Source organism: Lingula anatina, chromosome 3 (assembly GCF_051362555.1).
Source record: "Lingula anatina isolate TDL-2025a chromosome 3, LinAna3.0, whole genome shotgun sequence".
Lineage (NCBI taxonomy): Eukaryota > Metazoa > Brachiopoda > Lingulata > Lingulida > Lingulidae > Lingula > Lingula anatina.
The window spans coordinates 9,163,705-9,187,632 of record NC_141769.1 but is presented as its reverse complement, the minus strand read 5'-3'; the positions used below and the strand labels follow the sequence as shown (position 1 = coordinate 9,187,632).

At 35.2% G+C, this 23,928-nt stretch overlaps 1 protein-coding gene and 1 long non-coding RNA gene across 3 annotated transcripts in view; both read right to left on the bottom strand.

Annotated features, from left to right (window-relative positions):
* Nucleotides 1-21,188, bottom strand: part of LOC106158095 (uncharacterized) — a 42,384-nt gene extending 21,196 nt beyond the window's left edge. For both annotated transcript variants that reach the window (XM_087008714.1, XM_087008715.1), the window contains exons 1-4: nt 21,080-21,188; nt 17,299-17,451; nt 6,306-6,375; nt 3,296-3,428 (exon numbers count right to left, since the gene is read on the bottom strand). In XM_087008714.1, the coding sequence (XP_086864840.1) occupies nt 3,296-3,428; nt 6,306-6,375; nt 17,299-17,451; nt 21,080-21,113 (390 nt within the window). In that variant the 5' untranslated portion in view covers nt 21,114-21,188. The remainder of the gene's footprint in view (nt 1-3,295; nt 3,429-6,305; nt 6,376-17,298; nt 17,452-21,079) is intronic.
* LOC147762879 (uncharacterized) lies at nt 13,547-16,516 on the bottom strand. The gene is made up of 2 exons (XR_015333642.1): nt 16,104-16,516; nt 13,547-13,970 (listed from the first exon to the last, which is right to left on the bottom strand). It is a non-coding gene; the product is annotated as an uncharacterized LOC147762879 (long non-coding RNA).
* Nucleotides 21,189-23,928: the final 2,740 nt, after the last annotated feature.

Sequence of the window (23,928 nt, the reverse complement as noted above, 5' to 3'; positions counted from 1 at the left end):
AAAAATTGATAGAAAATTATATTCGAAAAGAATGTTACTTAGATTGATTTTCTTAACCTGAACCCCCCTTTAGCGACTTTTATTTACTATTATATATCGCTTACATCCTAAGATCCCATTTTCTGCTTGTTTTCTATTCAATTAACCCAGCTATTGCCATACTAACACAGGGGTTCGAAATTGACATTTCTGAGACTAAGAAAATTTAATATATTTCAAATATATTAACAATAATGTAAACTTAAGAAGACATCTGTATTCGTGGTATGATGGCAAAACATTCTTTGAACATCCAAGATGATGGGATTTTTTTCAAGATGGCAGCAATATCAAAATTGCGGCCGGTTTAAGCTGATTTCTAAACCTGTTTCTACTGTAAGTAACTGAACCAAGATCGTGAACATTTGTAATAACTCAATATGGTCTACAAGTATTTAAATTATCGTGCGGTAGATGGCTGAAATTATTTGATCATCTCTTACCATCTATTGGGCAAGTTGAATGACACAAAATAGTCTGATTTTGAGTGAAAGGCAACTAGTTTGCAAATATAGATGGCGATTTTGCATTTCTATACAATTATATTTTAAGTAAAATGTTATAAAAGATTAAATTATATATTCAGTTGCAGTTAGTGGATATATTGATTTTTCCAAAACGTGGATATAATTTTACCTCTCTAGCAGTTTGAAGCTGAGTTATGGCATATACATGTAAATGTTTTATTCCATTTATTCATATAGATGAACACCATCTTAGATTGTAACAAAAACTCAGTTTCAGAGGTAACAGCAAATTTTAATTGGCTTTCCAGTGAACATTCTTCATTAAAAAAGACTTCAGCCAAGACATTTCATCCATTTCCAAAAAGCCTTAATCCTAAATATTTAACTAAATATGGACAAGTGTTTCCGTGAAAGCAGTGTTGAAAGGCCTATTTGATTATAATTAACTGCACAAATTTTAGAATTATTTGTTTGTTGCACTGTTTAATATTATTGCAGCAAAATTCATACCTGCACTGTCATGGCCATTTGTGGCCATGGTGAATTTTGGAATAGCAAAGTAAATATAATTTGGCTGAAAATGAATAGAAATGATTTATATTTAGATAATATCCTAATAGGTTAATTCAGTTTATCAGAAAGACCAAAAGAGGCATTTTGAAATGAAAATGTAATATATATTCGGTCAGCACAGCAATATGTATGAACCCTGTTTTGTGATGGCCACCATGGGTTTCAGGTTTTATTACACTTAAAAAAGAGGATATAGGAGTAACAATCACTGTAAACAGTAATTATGCAATTCTGTTCATATCAGCATATCCAAAAACCTAACGTTTTTCAATTCCAATGCTGCTTTCAAAGTTTACAAAAAGCTACTTTCAGTAATAAGAAGAAAATTAACATAAATCTATCATCATCTTGGATTGGCTGCCATTTTGGCAATTTAACTATGACAATTTTTTCAAATAATTTTATTGATAACTGAGGTTCAAGTCTAATTTTTTTAAAAAGTTTACAATACAGTGAGTTCATATATTTGAAATACATGGCAATTTAAAGGTCTCAGAAATTATAATTTTAAAACCCCTGTGTTACTATGGCAACAGCTGAATCTGTCACACCTTTCACCTATTACATGGCAAACAAGCAGAATATTTGAACTAAGGGCCTAAGCTATCAGAAAATCATAGTAAATTAAAATTGTTAATAGGGCTGAGCTAGCTTGAGTTTATTAAATTTTATTTTGTATTGGAATAATGTATTATATCATTTCATGTGTAAGCAAATTGGCGGCCATTTTGAATTTCAAAAGTCATAATGCCATCTGAATTAACACAATTTATAGAAAAGGGTCCTAGGTCCATATTCAGTACACCTAAAAGTAATAAAGAATGTAATTTGGGATGATTAATGTGGCATCTTTCCAGTTAGGACAGCCGTATGTAAAAGACATGTTTTGTGGCAGCCACCTTGGATTTCAGGATTTTACGTCAAAATTAAAAGGTTACATCTTCAACAAGCACTTTAGGCACACAGCAGAGGCTTTTAACCATTATGGAACATCAAAACACATGCCAAATTGCAATTTCTTAATAATTAAACAATAACTCAAATATAAAAAAATTCCCAAAATTATCAAAAAATGAGCAATAATTGGCAGCCATCTTGAATTTGCTGCCATCTTGGGACATTTTAATGATTGTGAAGTATAGCACACCTTTTAATTTACACATCTGGTATAATTGTGAATTCCATGATTTTAAATGCATTTGAAATATTTAATTTTTATTTTTGGTCTCAAAAATATCAATTTTCAACCCCAGACATTACCATCGCAACAGCTCTGTTACTCACACCCACCACCAGTTTAATGGCAAACAAGCAGAAAATAAAAGCTTAGGGCCTAACCTGCCAGAAAATAATAGTAAACAAAAATCACTAATGGGACTAAGTTGGTGGGAGATAATTAAAATTAATATTCTGTTGGAAGAATATATTATATCAATTTTAGCCAGTATGTATAAGCATATTGGCGGCCATTTTGAATTTTGAAAGTCTTAATGTAATCAGAATTAATGCAAATTGTTTTAAAAAGTCCTAAGTTCGAATTCAGTTTATTAAAAGTAATAAAGAATGACACTTTGATGATAAATCTGGCATCTTTCCAGTTGGGACAGCAGACTTATATTTTGGCCACCATTTTGGATTTCAGGATTTTACAACAAAATTAAAAGGTTTCATCTAAAATAAATACTGTAGGTAGCAAGTAGAGACTGTATGCTATTCCGGCACATCAAAACATATCCCACATTCTTATTCCTTAATAATTGAATAAAGACTCAAATATGAAAAATAATTGAAATTACTCAAAAATTAGCTAAAATTGGCCGCCATCTTGAATTTACAGCCATCTTGAAATATTTTGAGGATCATAAAGTATAGTGCAGCTCTTGAACTATACATCCGAAAGGATTTTGAATTCCATTCACTTAACACATTTGAATAATTTAATATTTTTTTGGTCTCAGAAATTTCAATTTTTAATCTCAGACGTTACCATGGCAACGGCTGTAGCACACACACCCACCACCAGTTTAATGGCAAACAAGCGGAAAATCAAAGCTTAGGACCTAAGCTATCAGAAAAACATAGTGAACAAAAATCACTAAGGGGGGGGGGGAGGGGGGTCTACATTGGCCCATAGACTAATATGTTGTGTCCTTTAAATCACAAGAAATAATTCAAATAAGATAAGCCTTTTTCATATTCTTCCCTGTTACTCATACCTTTGCAGAGTTGAAAGCCACTCCCTGTGGTGCATTTTGGGATTTCATAAACTCAATGACCTGCATTACACCATTCAACACCTCTTCTTTATTTTCCTGGTCAATTTTTAATACTTTGCCAATATCTTTCATTCTTCAAAGGAATATTTGAAAATTAGAGAAAACTAGAGGATCAGAGAGGCGATACCGCCTCCGAATATTGTACCACCAGCTGGAGCAAGCGCATTCGTATAGACCCCCACATACACAAAAAAAGGGACACAGCCACCAGTTTTGTGCTTGACAAGCTGAAAAAATGCAATCAACAAGAATTTTTAAACTATTGCAAAAAATATATATGGTACAATCAAATTTAAGTTCTTCGTAAGATAGGCCAAGGGTCAATTTCAAGGTCACAGTAAATTGCCAGTATATGACTTCCTATTCAAGTTCAAGAGTAACTATGGACCTATCTCTGTCAAGTTTGAAGTTAAAAGAGAAAGAAATTAGCAGAGTTCACTTCATGATAAAAAGTAGGTCAAAGTTCAATTTCAAGGTCACACTTAGATTGCCAGTATAGGACTTCCCATTCAAGTTCAATAGTAACTATGGACTTATCTCTGCCAGTTTTGGAGATAAAAGGGAAGCAAAATTTGCAAAATTCAGTTCATGGTGAAAAGTAGGTCAAAGGTCAATTTCAAGGTCACATTTAGATTGCCAGTATATGACTTTCTTATCAATTTCAATACTAACTATGGACCTATCTCTGCCAGTTTTGGATATAGGAAAGCAAAATTTGCAAAGTTCAGTTCATGGTGAAAAGTAGGTCAAAAGTCAATTTTAAGGTCATATTTAGATTGCCAGTATATGACTTCCTATTCAACTTCAATAGTAACTATGGACCTATCTCTGCCAGTTTTGGAGATAAAAGGGAAGCAAAATTTGCAAAGTTCAGTTCATGGTGAAAAGTAGGTCAAAGGTCAATTTTAAGGTCACATTTAGATTGCCAGTATATGACTTTCTATTCAAGTTCAATAGTAACTATGGACCTATCTCTGCCAGTTTTGGAGATAAAAGGAAAGCAAAATTTGCAAAGTTCAGTTTATGGTGAAAAGTAGGTCAAAGGTCAATTTTAAGGTCACATTTAGATTGCCAGTATATGACTTTCTATTCAAGTTCAATAGTAACTACGGACCTATCTCAGCCAGTTTTGGAGATAAAAGGAAAGCAAAATTTGCAAAATTCAGTTCATGGTGTAAAGTAGGTCAAAAGTCAATTTTAAGGTCACATTTAGATTGCCAGTATATGACTTCCTATTCAAGTTCAATACTAACTATGGACCTATCTCTGCCAGTTTTGGAGATAAAAGGGAAGAAAAATTTGCAAAGTTCAATTCATGGTGAAAAGTAGGTCAAAGGTCAATTTCAAGGTCACATTTAGATTGCCAGTATATGACTTTCTATTCAAGTTCAATACTAACTATGGACCTTTCTCAGCCAGTTTTGGAGATAAAAGGGAAGCAAAATTTGCAAAGTTCAGTTCATGGTGAAAAGTAGGTCAAAGGTCAATTTTAAGATCACATTTAGATTGCCAGTATATGACTTCCTATTCAAGTTCAATAGTAACTATGGACCTATCTCTGCCAGTTTTGGAGATAAAAGGGAAGCAAAATTTGCAAAGTTCAGTTCATGGTGAAAAGTAGGTCAAAGGTCAATTTCAAGGTCACAGTAAGATTGCCAGTATATGACTTCCTATTCAAGTTCAATAGTAACTATGGACCTATCTCTTCCAGTTTTGGAGATATAAGGGACTAAATGTTATAATTTTGAAGTTACCATAATGTGCCTTAAATTTCGTACAGAAAATTTTTTTTTAAATAAAGAAAATGTCATTTTGGTCAAAATTCTTGATATAGGAGGTGCTTTGAAGTTTCAGAAGTTCAAATTTGATGAAATAATGTCATTTTTGAACACAAGTTGTCTGCTTTGCCAAGCCTTATGTTTTATTTTTCCAGAGTTCAAAATTTATTATCCATTACCGTACTGCATATTTTGCTTTTACCACCAATATGTACTTTTTGATACAGCGTAACTCAAAAACCGTATGGAATACAAAAAAACTGAGACCACTTCCAGTGTTGGGCTTTACATGCTCTACAAAATGCAAAAAAGAATGGGTCTTTAGCATTAACGGTTCCCGAATTAGAGACAGTTTTCAGTTTCGGTATCTTATGGCCGCTACTCCCGTGAAAATACACCGATTGACCCCAAATTCATGGAGATGAAAGATGACCTGAAGGGTAACACTTTCCAATAATATTATTGGTTAAGTCTGTGTAGTGTCTGAATAATAGGGCAAAAAAAATTTTTTTCGTAAAAAATTTCATTTTTTTGAAAATTTTGGCCCATTTGACCTTGAAGTAAAGGTCAAAGGTCAAATCCAAGGGTATATTTGAAATCTACACATATGACTTTTGGAAAGCCATCTATAGAAATTTTTCCCATAACTCCTTCCGTAGGGTAGATAATTAGCATTTAATTTTGCCATTTTTAGACAAGGGTGCATTGTAATGAGTGCCACACCCAGACCCCAATACCGACAAAGCCCAAATTTTACGTGGAACGAGTTGAGACTATAGGTGACCTAAATCCATGAGATGGGTACAGGGGCCCTTACCGTCTAGGAGGAGAAGCGGTAACGGTAGCCGTCCGGCAGAGCCGGCGGAGCCGGCGGAACGATCCGGACGGGACCGAAACCATATGTACCGCCAGCTCTAACGCTGGTGGTACAATGACACAGGATATATTTATAAATGTATAAGCATTGTTGGCATACAAATTTGAATTTATTAGCTATAGTCAAATAGTGACATACACTAGCTAATACACTTGAATATTATGTGGTACATTTGGAAAACAAATGAAGGCATGACTTGTAAAACTTACAGTTTAAGTAAAACTGTATTCATTATCAATCAAAACAGCCTAAAATATGTGAAAATAGAATGTGTTCTACAAATCATATAACATACTTGAATTGGCTAGATTTATCATCACAGTAATTCACACGGACTTTGTTATTCTTGTCATACTCGAGTTTAGCTGAAAATCAAGTTATATTGTATGTAATGATAAATAACTAGAGGATCAGAGAGGCGATACCGCCTCCAAATATTGTACCACCAGCTGGAGCAAGCGCTTTCGTACGGTATGGACCCCCACATACACAAAATAAGGGACACAGCCACCAGTCTTTTGCTTGACAAGCTGTAAAAATGCAATCAACAAGAATTTTCAAAATATGCAAAAAAATATATCAAAAGTTCATCAAAAGGTAGGTCAAAGGTCAATGTCACATAAGATTGCCAGTATATGACTTCCTATTCAACTTCAAAAGTAACTTTGGACCTATCTCTGCCAGTTTGGGAGATAAAAGGGAAGCAAAATTTGCAAAGTTCAGTTCATGGTGAAAAGTAGGTCAAAGGTCAATTTTAAAGTCAAATTAAGATTGCCGGTATATGACTTCCTATTCAACTTCAATAGTAACTTTGGACCTATCTCTGCCAGTTTTGGATATGAAAGGGAAGCAAAATTTGCAAAGTTCAGTTCATGGTGAAAAGTAGGTCAAAGGTCAATTTCAAGGTCACATTAAGATTGCCAGTATATGACTTCCTATTCTAGTTCAATAGTAACTATGGACCTATCTCTCCCAGTTTGGGAGATAAAAGGGAAGCAAAATTTGCAAAGTTCAGTTCATGGTGAAAAGTAGGTCAAAAGTCAATTTCAAGGTCACATTTAGATTGCCAGTATATGACTTCCTATTCAAGTTCAATAGTATCTATGGACCTATCTCTGCCAGTTTTGGAGATAAAAGGGAAGCAAAATTTGCAAAGTTCAGTTCATGGTGAAAAGTAGGTCAAAGGTCAATATTAAGGTCACATTTAGATTGCCAGTGTATGACTTCCTATTCAAGTTCAATAGTAACTATGGACCTATCTCTGCCAGTTTTGGAGATAATGAAACAAAATTTGCAAAATTCAGTTCATGGTGAAAAGTAGGTCAAAGGTCAATTTCAAGGTCACATTTAGATTGCCAGTGTATGACTTCTTATTCAAGTTCAATAGTAACTTTGGACCTTTCTCTGCCAGATTTGGAGATAAAAGGGCAGCAAAATTTGCAAAGTTCAGTTCATGGTGAAAAGTAGGTCAAAGGTCAATATTAAGGTCACATTTGGATTGCCAGTATATGACTTCCTATTAAAGTTTATAGTAACTATGGACCTATCTCTGCCAGTTTTGGAGATAAAAGGGAAGCAAAATTTGCAAAGGTTAGTTGGGTGAAAAGTAGGTCAAAGGTCAATTTCAAGGTCACACTTAGATTGCCAGTATATGACTTCCCATTCAAGTTCAATGGTAACTATGGACCTATCTCTGCCAGTTTGGGAGATAAAAGGGAAGCAAAATTTGCAAAGTTCAGTTCATGCTGAAAAGTAGGTCAAAGGTCAATTTCAAGGTCACATTTAGATTGCCAGTATATGACTTCCTATTCAAGTTCAATAGTAACTATAGACCTATCTCTGCCAGTTTTGGAGATAAAAGGGAAACAAAATTTGCAAAGGTTAGTTCATGGTGAAAAGTAGGTCAAAGGTCAATTTCAAGGTCACATTGAGATTGCCAGTATATGACTTCCTATTCAAGTTCAATAGTAACTATGGACCTATCTCTGCCAGTTTTGGAGAAAAAAGGGAAGCAAAATATGCAAAGTTTAGTTCATGGTGAAAAGTAGTCAGGCGACTAAGTCCAAATTTTATCCAGAATTCTGCAAAAGATGATAAAAGCATGAAATTTTCCACGATGAATGACCATTGGGTGTTTGTCAACCCCCCGATCCAAAATAGATGAACACCCAATGGTCATTCATCGTGGAAAGTTTCATGCTTTTATCATCTATTGTTTCATGCTTTTATCATCTATTGCACAATTCTGGATAAAATTTGGACATAGCCACCTGACTATACCGTATTGCACATTTTGCTTTCACCACCAATATGTACTTTTTGATAGCGTAACTCGAAAACCGTTTGGAATACAAAAAAACGGAGACCACTTGCAGTGTTGGGATTTACATGCTCTACAAAATGCAAAAAAGAATGGGTCTCTAGCATTAACGGTTCCCGAATTAGAGACAGTTTTCAGTTTTGGCATCTTATGGCCGCTACTCCCGTGAAAATGCACCGATTGACCCCAAATTCACTGAGATGAAAGATGACCTGAAGGGTAACACTTTCCAATAATATTATTGGTTAAGTCTGCGTGGTGTCTGAATAATAGGGCAAAAAAATTTTTTTTCGTAAAAAATTTTATTTTTTTGAAAATTTTGGCCCGTTTGACCTTGAAGTAAAGGTCAAAGGTCAAATCCAAGGGCATATTTGAAATCTACACATATGACTTTTGGAAAGCAGTCTGTAGAAATTTTTCCCATAACCCCTTCCGTAGGGTAGATAATTAGCATTTAATTTTGCCATTTTTGGACAAGGGTGCATTGCAATGAGTGCCACACTCAGACCCCAATACCGACAAAGCCCAAATTTTACGTGGAACGAGTTGAGATTATAGGTGACCTAAATGCAAGAGATGGGTACGGGGGCCCTTACCGTCTAGGAGGAGAAGCGGTAACGGTAGCCGTCCGGCAGAGCTGGCGGAACGATCCGGACGGGACCGAAACCATGTGTACCGCCAGGGCTAACGCTAAACCTGTTTTTGAAATGCAGCACTTTGTAGAATTCCTGTTGTGCATTAACTTAGATAAATTCATTATCAAATCCACGCAAGTATTTTTTTCAATTATGATCTAAATTCCAACTAGAGGATCAGAGAGGCGATACCACCTCCGGATATTGTACCACCAGCTGGAGTAAGCGCGATCGTATAGACCCCCCACACACAAAAAAAGGGACACCAACACCAGTCTTGTGTTTGACAAGCTGTAAAAAATGCAATCAACAAGAATTCTCAAAATATGCAAAAAATATATATAACTAAAAATGGTACAATCAAAGTTCAGTTCATAGTAAGGTAGGTCAAAGGTCAATTTCAAGGTCACATTTAGATTGCCAGTTTATGACTTCCTATTCAAGTTCAATAGCAACTATGGACCTATCTCTGCCAGTTTTGGAGATAAAAGGGAACCAAAATGTGTAAACTTCAATTCATGATAAAAATTAGGTCAAAGGTCAATTTCAAGGTCAAATTTAGATTGCCAGTATATGACTTCCTATTCAAATTCAATAGTAACCATGGACTTATCTCTGCCAGTTTTGGAGATAAAAGGGAACCAAAATTTGTAAACTTCAATTCATGATGAAAAGTAGGTCAAAGGTCAATTTCAAAGTCACATTTAGATTGCCAGTATTTGACTTCCTATTCATGTTCAATAGTAACCATGGACCTATCTCTGCCAGTTTTGAAAATAAAAGCATTAAAAAGTTGCAAAGTTCAGTATATGGTGTAAAGTAGGTCAAAGGTCAATTTCAAGGTCACATTTAGATTGCCAGTATATGACTTCCTATTCAACTTCAATAGTAACTATGGACCTATCTCTGCCAGTTTTGGAGATATAAGGGACTAAATGTTATAATTTTGGAGTTACAATAATGTGCCATAAATTTCCTACGGAAAAAAATAATTAAAATACAGAAAAGGTCATTTTGTTCAAAATTCCTGAAATGGGAGGTGCTCTGAAGTTCCAGACGTTCAAATTTGATGAAATAATGTCATTTTTTACCACAAGTTGTCTGCCTTGCCAAGCCTTATGTTTTTTTTCCTGGGGTTCAAAATTTATTATCCATTACTGTACTGCACATTTTGCTTTCACCACCAATATGTACTTTTTGATACAGCGTAACTTGAAAACCGTATGGAATACAAAACAAGGCAGCAAAGCTGTCAAATGTACAGACAAAAAGCAGGAAATAACAAAATAGGCTACTGTCAATTCTGATGCAAAAGTACATTATGTTAAACTGCAAATTCAACATCAAATTCTAATTATGCTCAACAGGTAATACCAATGTAAGTAAAATGTGTAACAAACATAAGGCTTCAGGCCCATGGGAGTTCAAGTTCACCCTTTGAAAATGTAAAACTTCCAGAAAAAGAATTCAATTAGACTGCTTTTCCAACTCGGGCTGCATTTTAGTCCTGTATTTGTTTTTTGAAAGTTTGGCAATCATAAGTAACATGGTTTTCCCATAATGGTCATCATGGCAGCAGCACCAAAAATTGTTTTTTTTTCTATTCTGATGCAATATTACATAATGGTTACCAGCATAATGACAATCAATTTTTAATAATAAAATATACATATCATGGATTTTCAGAAAATGTGACAAGCATGGGTCTTCAAGCCTGTGGAACTTCAAAGTCACACCTTGAAAATGCCAATATGTGAAAAATTACAATTTCACAAAAAAACTGTTTAACTGGCAGATTGCATTGCCTACTGAAGCTATATTTTAGTCCCATGTTTCTTTCCTATAAGTTTGAGAACAGTAAGTGACATGGTTTTTCTTAAATGGTCATCATGGGAGCAGTGCCCAAAATGGGTTTTTTTCAAATTTTGATGCAATATTACATAATGTTTAACAGCATAATGACCATCAATTTTTAATAATAAAATATTAGTATCATGGATATTCAGAAAATGTGACTAGCAAAGGTCTTCAGGCCCATGGAACTTCAAAGTCACAACTTGAAAATGCCAAAATGTAAACAAGACAGCACTGTTCTGAAATGTTTTTTTTTTTCCATTTTTAACATTTTTTAACATAAAACAAAATTAAACTAAAAAAATTGATGAGATGGGAAAAATATCAATAGAGCAGTGTTAAATGTCCAATTTCTTCCATTCTGTGATTCTGAACATAGTGAATGATTGAATCTGACAAACTGCAATGATATGAGTTTATTTCCATGTTTGAAACTTTATTACACAATACACGATAACAAATTAACCATCATTTTTACAAAATCAACTAACAATGTTGTAAAGATGCAGGAAATGTCAAACAAACACTTTTAATATCTTATTAATTAAATAATGAAACTATTAACATGCCTAAGAATTGAATCTGAGAAAATGTGAAAAAACAACATAACTTCTAAAATAATGGCCCGATTATGCTGATCTTTTAACTCAACCTGCGTTTTAGAAGGATTGACCACTCCTGTGAGTTTAATGACAATTGGCCTATTTGTTTTTCTTATATTGTGTTTACAGTGTTGCATATATGCTGAAAAGTGAAAAAAAAAAGCATAACTACTAAAATAGTGGCCTGATCATGCAGATTTTCTAACTTGACCTGCGTTTTAGTAAGATAGATTACTCCTGTGAGTTTCATGACAACAGGCCTATCGGTTTTCCTTGGAATGTGTTTACAGTGTTGCATATATGCTGAAAAGTGAATAATAAAGCATAACTTCTACAATAATGACCCGATCATGCTGATTTTCGAACTTGACCTGCGTTTTATGAATATTCATCAGCTCTGTAAATATAAAGCCAAAAAGTAAAGCTGCCTTCCACTTATCGTGTTTACAATGAAAGTGCACGGCGCCGGCGACAGCAATGACGGGGACGACAGACGCAGGTGATGGCAATATGTACAGACACATCTATATATATTTACTGTACTGTTTGAGAACAGTAAGTGACATGGTTTTCCTTAAATGGTCATCATGGGAACAGTGCCCAAAATAGGTTTTTTCAAATTTTGATGCAATATTACATAATGTTTAACAGCATAATGACCATCAATTTTTAATAATAAAATATTAGTATCATGGATATTCAGAAAATGTGACTAGCAAAGGTCTTCAGGCCCATGGAACTTCAAAGTCACAACTTGAAAATGCCAAAATGTAAACAAGACAGCACTGTTCTGAAATGTTTTTTTTTTTTCCATTTTTAACAATTTTTAACATAAAACAAAATTAACAGTTTACTGCCATTTTTATATGATCTACTAAGAAAATTGATGAGATGGGAAAAATATCAATAGAGCAGTGTTAAATGTCCAATTTCTTCCATTCTGAGATTCTTAACATAGTGAATGATTGAATCTGACAAACTGCAATGATATGAGTTTATTTCCATTTTTGAAACTTTATTACACAATACACGATAACAAGTTCACCATCATTTTTACAAAATCAACTAACAATGTTGTAAAGATGCAGGAAATGTCAAACAAAATCTTTTACGTATCTTCTTAGTTTAATAATGAGACTGTTAACATGCCTAAGAATTGAATCTGAGGAAATGTGAAAAATATGCTGAAAAGTGAAAAAACAGCATAACTTCTACAATAATGGCCCGATCATGCTGATTTTCGAACTTGACCTGCGTTTTATGAATATTCATCAGCTCTGTAAATATAAAGCCAAAAAGTAAAACTGCCCTCCACTTATCGTGTTTACAAGGAAAGTGCACGGCGCCGGCATCGCCATCGCCATCGGCATCGCCATCGGCATCGCTGTCGGCGACGACAGACGCAGGTGATGGCAATATGTACAGACACATCTGTGTCTGTACATAAAAAGTATAACAGTAAATTAGCATCTATAGGATAATTAACAATACAGTATGTCAACAAAATGAACAGAAACGAACTATGGCACACCCTTTTCTGCTGAAATAAACTGATAAGTGTTGCTATTAAAAAGTTGCAACTATGAGCAAAATCTGAATCAGGATGACCAGAGAGAGTTTAATGTTATACATAATACAGTGCAAATCAATGTGCAACACATGTACAGTGTAACTGCATAAATGGCAGTATCTACAATGTGAGGTGAGGTAGATTTAAACAATTTTCAAAGTAATTGCTCCATAACTTGTAATAAATAATACATAAGTACACCTTCCAATAGCAAACACAGACAGGACACTCCCTAGTCAACAAAATTCTATAAGAATACACAATTTTCACATACAGTACATTGAATAACACAGAGCAAATAGAATTAAGAAATTTTCAGACAATTTAGCTCACGGACTGAAAACCCCAACTAAAACAAGACTGCACTGTTCTGAAATGGGTTTATTTCCATTTTTAACACTTTTTTAACATAAAACAAAATTAATAGGTTACTGCCATTTTTATAAGATCAACTAAGAAAATTGATGAGATGGGAAAAATATCAATAGAACAGTGTTAAATGTCCAATTTCTTCCATTCTGAGATTCTGAACATAGTGAATGATTGAATCTGACAAACTGCAATGATATGAGTTTATTTCCATTTTTGACACTTTATTACACAATACAAGATAACAAGTTTACCATCATTTTTACATAATCAACTAACAATGTTGTAAAGATGCAGGAAATGTCAAACAATCACTTTTACGTATCTTATTACTTAAATAATAAGGCTATTAACATGCCTAAGAATTAAATCTGAGGAAATCTGAGGAAATGTGAAAAAACAGCATAACTTCTAAAATAATGCCCCGATTATGCTGATTTTCGAACTCAACCTGCGTTTTAGTAAGACTGACCATTCCTGTGAGTTTAATGACAATTGGGCTTTCTGTTTTTCTTATATTGTGTTTACAGCGTTGCATATATGCTGAACAATGAAAAAACCGCATAACTACTAAAATAGTGGCCCGATCATGCTGATTTTCGAACTTGACCTGCATTTTAGTAAGATTAATTACTCCTGTGAGTTTCATGACAACAGGCCTAACGGTTTTCCTTAAAATGTGTTTACAAGGTTGCATATATGCTGAAAAGTGAAAAAACAGCATAACTTCTACAATAATGGCCCGATCATGCTGATTTTCGAACTTGACCTGCGTTTTATGAATATTCATCAGCTCTGTAAATATAAAGCCAAAAAGTAAAACTGCCTTCCACTTATCGTGTTTACAAGGAAAGTGCACGGCGCCGGCAACGGCATCGGCATCGGCATCGGCATCGGCATCGGCGACGGCGACGACAGACGCAGGTGATGGCAATATGTACAGACACATCTGTGTCTGTACATAAAAACGGAGACCACTTGCAGTGTTGGGCTTTACATGCTCTACAAAATGCAACAAGGCAGCAAAACTGTCAAATGTACAGACAAAAAACAGGAAATAACTATGCACAAAATAGGCTACTGTCAATTCTGATGCAAAAGTACATTATGTTAAACTGCAAATTCAACATCAAATTTTAATTATGCTCAACAAGTAATACCAATTAAGTAAAATGTGTAACAAGCTTAAGGCTTCAGGCCCATGGGAGTTCAAGTTCACACTTTGAAAATGTATAACTTTCAGAAAAAAAGCCAATTAGACTGCTTTTCCAACTCAGACTGAATTTTAGTCCTGTATTCCTTTTTTGAAAGTTTGGCAATGATAAGTAACATGGTTTTCCCATAATGGTCATCATGGCAGCAGCACCCAAAATTGTGTTTTCTTCTATTCTGATGCAATATTACATAATGGTTAACAGCATAATGACCGTCAATTTTTAATAATAAAATATATGTATCATGGATTTTCAGAAAATGTGAGTAGCATGGGTCTTCAAGCCCGTGGAACTTCAAAGTCACACCTTGAAAATGCCAATATGTGAAAAATTAAAGTTTCAAAAAAAAAAAAAAATGTTTAACTGGCAGTAAGAATTACTAAACAGACTGCATTGCCTACTGAAGCTGTATTTTAGTCCCATGTTTCTTTCCTGTAAGTTTGAGAACAATAAGTGACATGGTTTTTCTTAAATTGTCATCATGGGAGCAGTGCCCAAAATTTTTTTTTTCAAATTTTAATGCAATATTACATAATGTTTAACAGCATAATGACCATCAATTTTTTAATAATAAAATATTAGTATTATGGATATTCAGAAATTGTGACTAGCAAAGGTCTTCAGGCCCATAGAACTTCAAAGTCACAACTTAAAAATGCCAAAATGTAAACAAGGCAGCACTGTTCTGAATTTTTTTTTTTCATTTTTAACAATTTTTAACATTAAACAAGATAAACAGTTTACTGCCATTTTCAAATGATCAACTAAGAAAATTGATGAGATGGGAAAAATATCAATAGAGCAGTGTTAAATGTCCAATTTCTTCCATTCTGAGATTCTGAACATAGTGAATGATTGAATCTGACAAACTACAATGATATGAGTTTATTTCCATTTTTGAAACTTTATTACACAATACACGTTAACAAGATTACCATCATTTTTACATATTCAACTAATAATGTTGTAAAGATGCAGGAAATGTCAACCAAACACTTTTGCGTATCTTATTAATTAAATAATGAGACTGTTAACATGCCTAAGAATTGAATCTGAGAAAATGTGAAACAAGACAGCACTGTTCTGACATGGTATGGGTTTATTTCCATTTTTAACACTTTTTTTAACATAAAACAAAATAAACAGTTTACTGCAATTTTTATATGATCAACTAAGAAAATTGATGAGATGGGAAAAATATCAATAGAATAGTGTTAAATGTCCAATTTCCTCCATTCTGAGATTCTGAACATAGTGAATGATTGAATCTGACAAACTGCAATGATATGAGTTTATTTCCATTTTTGACACTTTATTACACAATACACGATAACAAGTTTAGCATCTTTTTTACAAAATCAACTAACAATGTTGTAAAGATGCAGGAAATGTCAAACAAACACTTTTACATATCTTATTAGTTCAATAATGAGACTGTTAACATGCCTAAGAGTTGAATCTGAGGAAATGTGAAAAAACAGCATAACTTCTAAAATAATGCCCCGATTTTGCTGATTTTTGAAGTCAACCTGCGTTTTAGTAAGATTGACCACTCCTGTAAGTTTCGTGACAACAGGCTTAACGGTTTTCCTTAAAATGTGTTTACAGGGTTGCATATATGCTGAAAAGTGAAAAAACAGCATAACTTCTACAATAATGGCCCGATCATGCTGATTTTCGAACTTGATCTGCGTTTTATGAATATTCATCAGCTCTGTAAATATAAAGCCAAAAAGTAAAACTGTCCTCCACTTATCGTGTTTGCAAGGAAAGTGCACGGCGACGGCATCGGCATCGGCACTGGCACCGGCATCGGCATCGGCGACGGCGACGACAGACGCAGGTGATGGCAATATGTACAGACACATCTGTGTCTGTACATAAAAAAGAATGGGTCTCTAGCATTAATGGTTCCCGAATTAGAGACAATTTTCAGTTTCGGTATCTTATGGCCGCTACTCCCGTGAAAATGCACCGATTGAACCTAAATTCACGGAGATGAAAGATGACCCGAAGGGTAACACTTTCCAATAATATTATTGGTTAACTCTGTGTAGTGTCTGAATAACAGCGCAAATAATTTTTTTTCGTAAAAAAAATTCGTTTTTTTGAAAATTTTGGCCCATTTGACCTTGAAATAAGGGTCAAAGGTCAAATCCAAGGGCATATTTGAAATCTCCACATATGACTTTTGGAAAGCCGTCTGTAGAAATTTTTCCCATAATTCCTTCCGTAGGGTAGATAATTAGCATTTAATTTTGCCATTTTTGGACAAGGATGCATTGCAATGAGTGCCACACCTAGACCCCAGCACCGACGAAGCCCAAATTTTACGTGGAACGAGTTGAGATTATAGGTGACCTAAATCCAAGAGATGGGTACGCAGGCCCTTGTAGTCTAGGAGGAGAAGCGTTAACGATGACATGGCGGCGGAGCCGGCAGAGCCGGTGGAACAGGCGGGTCGGGACTAAAACCATGTGTACCGCCAGCGCCTACGCTGGTGGTACAATTAAATGCCCCCAAATATCATTACTATAACAATATTAATTAGTATCAGCGAATTCCATACTGATATATAGTGCAAGGTATATTAAAATGTGATTAATCATGATACTGATAATCTAGTTAAAAAAAAAAAAAAAACTTCACTATCAGGCTACTATAGTACCAAACTGTCCAACACAGTGTTCAAAGCTATCATGTAAAACACACACACACACACACCTTTCCCTTGCGTCAAATCTATTTTAAGCTGCCTTAGTCTTTCTTGGGACCTTGGTGACAGTTCTTGTGACTCCGGTGACACTTGAGACACTCCTGTTGGCCCAGGGGACGTGTCTTCCTCCCCACTTGGAGTACGGATTGGATTTCTGATCCCTTCAATGAAATGTCAGGCATTATCGCTGTAATCTGTTTTCATAAAATATATATATATAAAGCATATTGCATATTGATTATATATTGGATATCGTTTATCATGTAAAATTTTTAATAAGTTAATTACATTAATTTGACCATGGACATACTTAGAATTTGTTAGGCCACACTTTTTTATTTTTATGGATGACATCCTGTGCGCGCACCGATTTTCGTCCGTTCTCCAAAAAAAAAAAAAAAAAAAAAAAATCCCCCCCCCCCACCCCCCAAGGAAGTCGGTTGTCGCAAACGTCGTTATTGAATTTGCCGGAAAATGCAATCGGCAATCCTCGGCTAATTCCGCAAGCTCCATACTGTCATTGTCGACTGCGGAGACATCCGAGTAGTTCCGAGTGTGGAAAATGAGCTTTCTGCGCATGTGTATTATCACCGCTTTGCCGTCAAATTCATCTCTAGGATTAATTTCAAAATACACGACAATTAAAGTCATAAAGAGAATGGGGGACGTCGTTTTGGATTGGTTTGCCATTGATATTGGACATGGAGATATCACCCTTTTACAATTATACGAAAGGCTGGCCGCGGCCAGCGAGCATCGCCCGGAAAATTTCAGTGACATTCTGTCCAAAGCAACACACAGGCCTACCAGGTTTTTTTTGTAGCGAAAAAAGGGTCGACAAGACCGTCGTGGTATTTGGTGGACTGAAGGTCGGACAGGCCACCCGATAGTTGGCTGCTACATGTGAGTCGAAGTAGGCAAAATGGCATTGACCGAAATTACCTTTTTTAGATTTGGTAGTAGGAAGCATAGGCCTATCTTTGCTTCATTTTTTAACAATTCTGTGATGTGTTTACAATGCTTTAATTTTCTGAGAGTACAAATAAAGACACACTGTTTATTTGATATTTGTTTTATTGATTGCTATAGGGGCCTACCTACAGAATACATGAAATAACCTTAAATAGATTTGGTAATATTCAGCATATATATTCATGACCTTTTACCTTTCTACCAAGTAGGCCCTATTCACATTGCTTTAATATTTTGAGAGAATGGATAAAGACATGTTGTTAGTTTGATAAGTGTTTCTGTGGTAAATTAGTGTTTCCAGCTGTGTACTGAAAACATAACTTTTCTTAAGCATTTTTTTTTTTTTGGACTGTTTTTTTTTTTCGCCCGCTCGCACCGATTTTGGGGTCCCCAGAGGATGTCATCCATAAAAATAAAAAAGTGTGGCCTTAATATATATGATGAAAGAAATTTAAGTGAATGACAACAATACTGAAAACTCTTCAGAATAACAACTGAAACTGATAAATCGGCAAATAATGAAAATCAATGTATAAACTAGAGGATCAGAGAGGCGATACCGCCTCCGAATATTGTACCACCAGCTGGAGTAAGCGCATTCGTATGGAAACCCTCCCCCCTCCAAAAAAAAAAAAAAAAAAAGGGACACCAGTCTTGTGCTTGACAAGCTCTATAAAATTAAATCAACAAGAGTTCTCAAAGTATGCAAAAAAATATAACTAAAAATGGTACAATCAAGCAGATTTTCAAATTGACCTGCATTTTCCTACCATTGATCACTCATGTGATTCTCTAGACAAAAGGCCTATTGGTTTTCCTTGAAATGTGTTGTCAGTGGTGCATATATGCTGACAAAAGAGAAAACCTAGGGGCAACACCGGGAACATCTCTGCTAGCATTGAAGATATGAGGGGCAAGAAAATATACAAAGCTCAGTTCATGGTGAAAAAGTAGGTCCAAGGTCAATTTCAATATCATTGTATATGAATTTCTATTCAAGTTCAATAGTAACCATGGGCATTTCTTTGCCAATTTTGCAGATTTAAAGGCCAGAAAAAATGCAAAAACCAGTTCATCATAAAAAGTAGGTCAAAGGTCAATTTCAAGGTCACAGAAAAATTACCAGTATAAAACTTCCTATTCAACTTCAATAGTAACTATGGACCTATCTCTGCCAGTTACGGAGATAAAAGGGAACGGAAATTTGCAAAGTTCAGTTCATGGTGAAAAGTAGGTCAAAGGTCAATTTCAAGGTCACATTAAGATTGCCAGTGTATGACTTCCTATTCAAGTTCAATAGTAACTATGGACCTATCTCTGCCAGTTTTGGAGATATAAGGGACTAAATGTTATAATTTCGGAGTTACCTCAATGTCCTCAAGGTCAGTAAACTGCCTCTTATGACTTTCTATTCAAATTCAATAGTAACTATGGGCATATCTTTGCCAGTTTTGGAGATGAAAGAGAACCAAAATTTGCAAAGTTCAATTAATGATGGAAAGTAGGTCAAAGGTCAATTTCAAGGTCACACTTAGATTGCCAGTATATGACTTCCTATTCAAGTTCAATAGTAACTATGGACCTATCTCTGCCAGTTTTGGAGATAAAAGGGACTTAAACGTTGCAAAGTTCAGTTCATAGTGAAAAGTAGGTCAAAGGTCAATTTCAAGGTCACAGTTTGATTGCCAGTATGTGACTTCCTATTCAACTTTAAAAGTAACTATGGACCTATCTCCCCCAGTTTTGGAGATATAAGGGACTAAATGTTCCAGTTTTGGAGTTACAATAATGTGCATAAACTTTCTACAGAAAAAATAAATTAAAATAAAGATAAGGTCATTTTGGTTGAAATTCTTGAAATGGGAGGTGCTCATAAGTTCCAGATGTTCAAATTTCATGAATTAATGTCATTTTTGACCAGAAGTTGTCTGCCTCGCCAAGCCTTATGTTTTATTTTCCCGGAGTTCAAAATTTGTTATCCATTACCGTATTGCACATTTTGCTTTCACCACCACAATGTACTTTTTGATACAGCATCACTCGAAAACCGTATGGAATACAAAAAAACGGAGACCACCTACAGTGTTGGGCTTTACATGCTCTACAAAATGCAAAAAAGAATGGGTCTCTAGCATTAACGGTTCCCGAATTAAAGACAGTTTTCAGTTTCTTTATATTATGGCCGCTACTCCCAGGAAAATGCACCGGTTGACCCCAAATTCACAGAGATGAAAGATGACCCGAAGGGTAGCACCTTCCAATAATATTATAGGTTAGGTCTGTGTAGTTTCTGAATATCAGCGCAAATAATTTTTTTTTCGAAAAAAAATTCGTTTTTTTGAAATATTTGACTCGTTTGACCTTGAAATAAAGGTCAAAGGTCAAATCCAAGGGCATATTTGAAATCTCCACATATGACTTTCGGATAGCCGTCTGTAGAAATTTTTCCCATAATTCCTTCCGTAGGGTAGATAATTAGCATTTAATTTTGCCATTTTTGGACAAGGGTGCATTGCAATGAGTGCCACACCTAGACCCCAATTCTGACAAAGCCCAAATTTTACGTGGAACGAGTTGAGATTATAGGTGACCTAAATCCAAGAGATGGGTATGGAGGCCCTTACCGTCTAGGAGGAGAAGCGGTAACGGTGAGATGGCGGCGGAGCCAGAGGAGCCGCAGGAGCGGGCGGAACATGCGGGTCGGGACTAAAACCATGTGTACCGCCAGCGCCTACGCTGGTGGTACAATGAATGCTTAAAACTAAACAGAACTAAAGAAAAGAAAGAATTATAACATTGAATGCAAATAAAACATACCACTGAGAGCACCTCTTTCTTCACAGGTGGACATTGCCAAAGTTGTCAGTCTATTAATTTCACTAGATTCCTGGAAATTTAACCTAGATTTCTGGAAACTCAGTTAATTAAGGGGGGCCGTAGCGATAGTCCGAAGGTTCAATAGTCCGAAGGTTCATTGGTCCGAATGTTCACTATAGAACCTTCGGACCAATGAACCTTTGATTAAAAAGTCGATGAAAATGTTACCACTTTTCGGACCAATGAACCTTCGGACCAATGAACCTTCGGACTATCGAGATTCCCCCAATTAAGGCTGCGTTCACATGAAAAATCTACTTTCTAAAAATCTATTTGCGGTATCTTGTGATCACGGTCTGTACCCTGAATACACCGCGGCGTAATTACTGGCAGCGTGAGCCAGTTACTTCCAAAGCTGTAATTAATTAAGGAGATTCTTATACCTTGGTGCATGCGCAGCAGGAAGTTAGAAAGTAAATGGCGGTCGCAGTTATCGATTTTGTGCAACAACAAGCACTACCACTAGCCATATAACGCGTCTGTATGCTTGAGTCATCACAACTAAACTGATGAACTCCACAGCTTAGAGATACTACTGGGCATGCATCAAGGTGTCAGAATCTCCTCCGAGCGCAGTCGAGAATTAATTACAGCTTTGGAAGTAACTGGCTCGCGATGGACCAGTTTAATGGTCATCATATGCATGTACTTATAGTAAGTTGCCAAGTTGCAGTCTGGGAACATGAGTTGGTGTAGGAATGAATAAGCCAGGTAGGCCTATACAAATTACTGGCTGACCTATTAAACAGGTTGATATGTACAGATATGTGTATTTTATGGCCCCTGATGAACTTCTCAAACACACAGACATACGAAATGAATAGAGAGAGAGAGGGAAAGACAATGAAAGAGAGAGAGAGATCCAGTCTAAGCATTTAACAGGAAATAATTGGTTTAAAAACACAAACTAAACACAGAGAAGCTGATGGAGTCCTAGAATTAATAAAGTAACTACAAAAAAAAAAAAAAAAAATTAAAAAAGCAGACTTACAACGTCCTCTTCCATGTGTATATGATGATATCACAGCGGTTATATCACAGCAGTGCAGGTGACTCATGCCTGGTGTGTGTATGTACACCTGGAGACCGGAGACTCTGTTTACTCTGGTCATGTTTTCACACAATGATAAGATGGATCAGTCAGGTTTGACTTAGTGATTTTTAATCAAACTATAGGGGTCCACCATATAGATAAACGTCCCAGTAAAATATTTGTCCCGATAGATATGTCTCTATACATACACGTCTCAATAGATTTACGTCTCGTTAAATTTGCGTTCCGATAGATCCACCAACAGATTCCTATAAACCCACGTATCTTTAGATCCAGGTACCACTACATCCATCTATCTGACATCGTAATCGGCTAAAAGGCTGATATCAACTTGTGGTTCAGGGATGAGGCTTTCGAGTGACAGTCTGGCTGCGAATACTGATCCACTTAGTGATCTGACTTGATTACAACTTGATATTTATTATTTATTCATTATATTCATTGTATTTATATATTTATTAGGTGTTCAAACAAGACATACATGTACGTTCGCGTCTACACGCCTATCACACTCTAAAGTTCGGGAACGCGTCGTAAACATGAAACAGAACACATTTTTTAAAAGTGTGCAAATGTTACATTTTGAGAACGCTTTAAACAGTGTTCTGGATCTGTAGGTATGTTTATTTAAAGGACGTGGGTTTATGAGGACGTCGTATCTATAGGAACGCAAATATATAGGACAGCAATAAAAAATCGGATCTATCGGTATTTAAATCTAAAAAGACGTTTTTTCAGTTTTTCCTTTATGTATCTATCGGTAACGGGAGTATAGGGACGTGTCATATTTTGGGACTAAATTTTATCCGTACGTACCCAAACTATACTTTATCATTTTTTTAATATTCACCAGAATTTTTTTTTATTTCAGGCTTCAAATATCATTTGAAATAAAAATTATAACTGATTGAAAAAGTTGAATAATGTTCCCCATTCAATTCATTGAATCTAATTTGATCAAACATGACATCATTTTTCATGGAATTCGCAATCAGATTCTAGAACAGTAATTTTCATCAAAACATCCTGGTATTTGTAATCTTGTATAAGAGCATGTATCAATATTATCTTATTTACTCCAAGCTAGGCTGTCTTTCATTCATCTATTAAGAGAATAGTGCCCTTTTGAACTCTCTCCAACAGATTTTGCACTTGCCTGATAAATTAAGCTAAAATTTGCCTATTACAAAGGAAGTTCAGAGGCACCATAAAAAATGACTTGTCACTGATGATGAAGTGGAAAATTGGAAGAGAAGGCTTGATTCAGACTAAATTAAACCATGCAAGCTTATCTCACTTCAAATAAAAACATTTGAATCACCAAGTTAATGTCTGAGAATTACAATGAAACTTTGGAAATGCTTTTTAGAGTACCATATCAGCAAGTTAAGTCTTTCAAGAAATTAGTTTTTATGTTACATTATTCCATTAATATATCTTTCCAGTTCTTCCATCAGCTATTAATTTCCCACTTATCAGCCTTTAGTTTCAAATTTTAGGAAAGCTGCAATGCACAACTGTTACAATAATATTTACAAGGATTTAATGTTTGTGGTTAAGCTAGGTGATATGTGTTCAAAAGCAACAGCTGTTTTTCTGATTATTCATTGACCCACTCTTATAAATTATAAAGATCAAATTCAGACATGAGCCTAGATTTAAAAAAAAAACTTATCTATGTACATTTTCACTAGCTCAGTTTGATGCAGAAAGTATATATAAAGCATATATTACT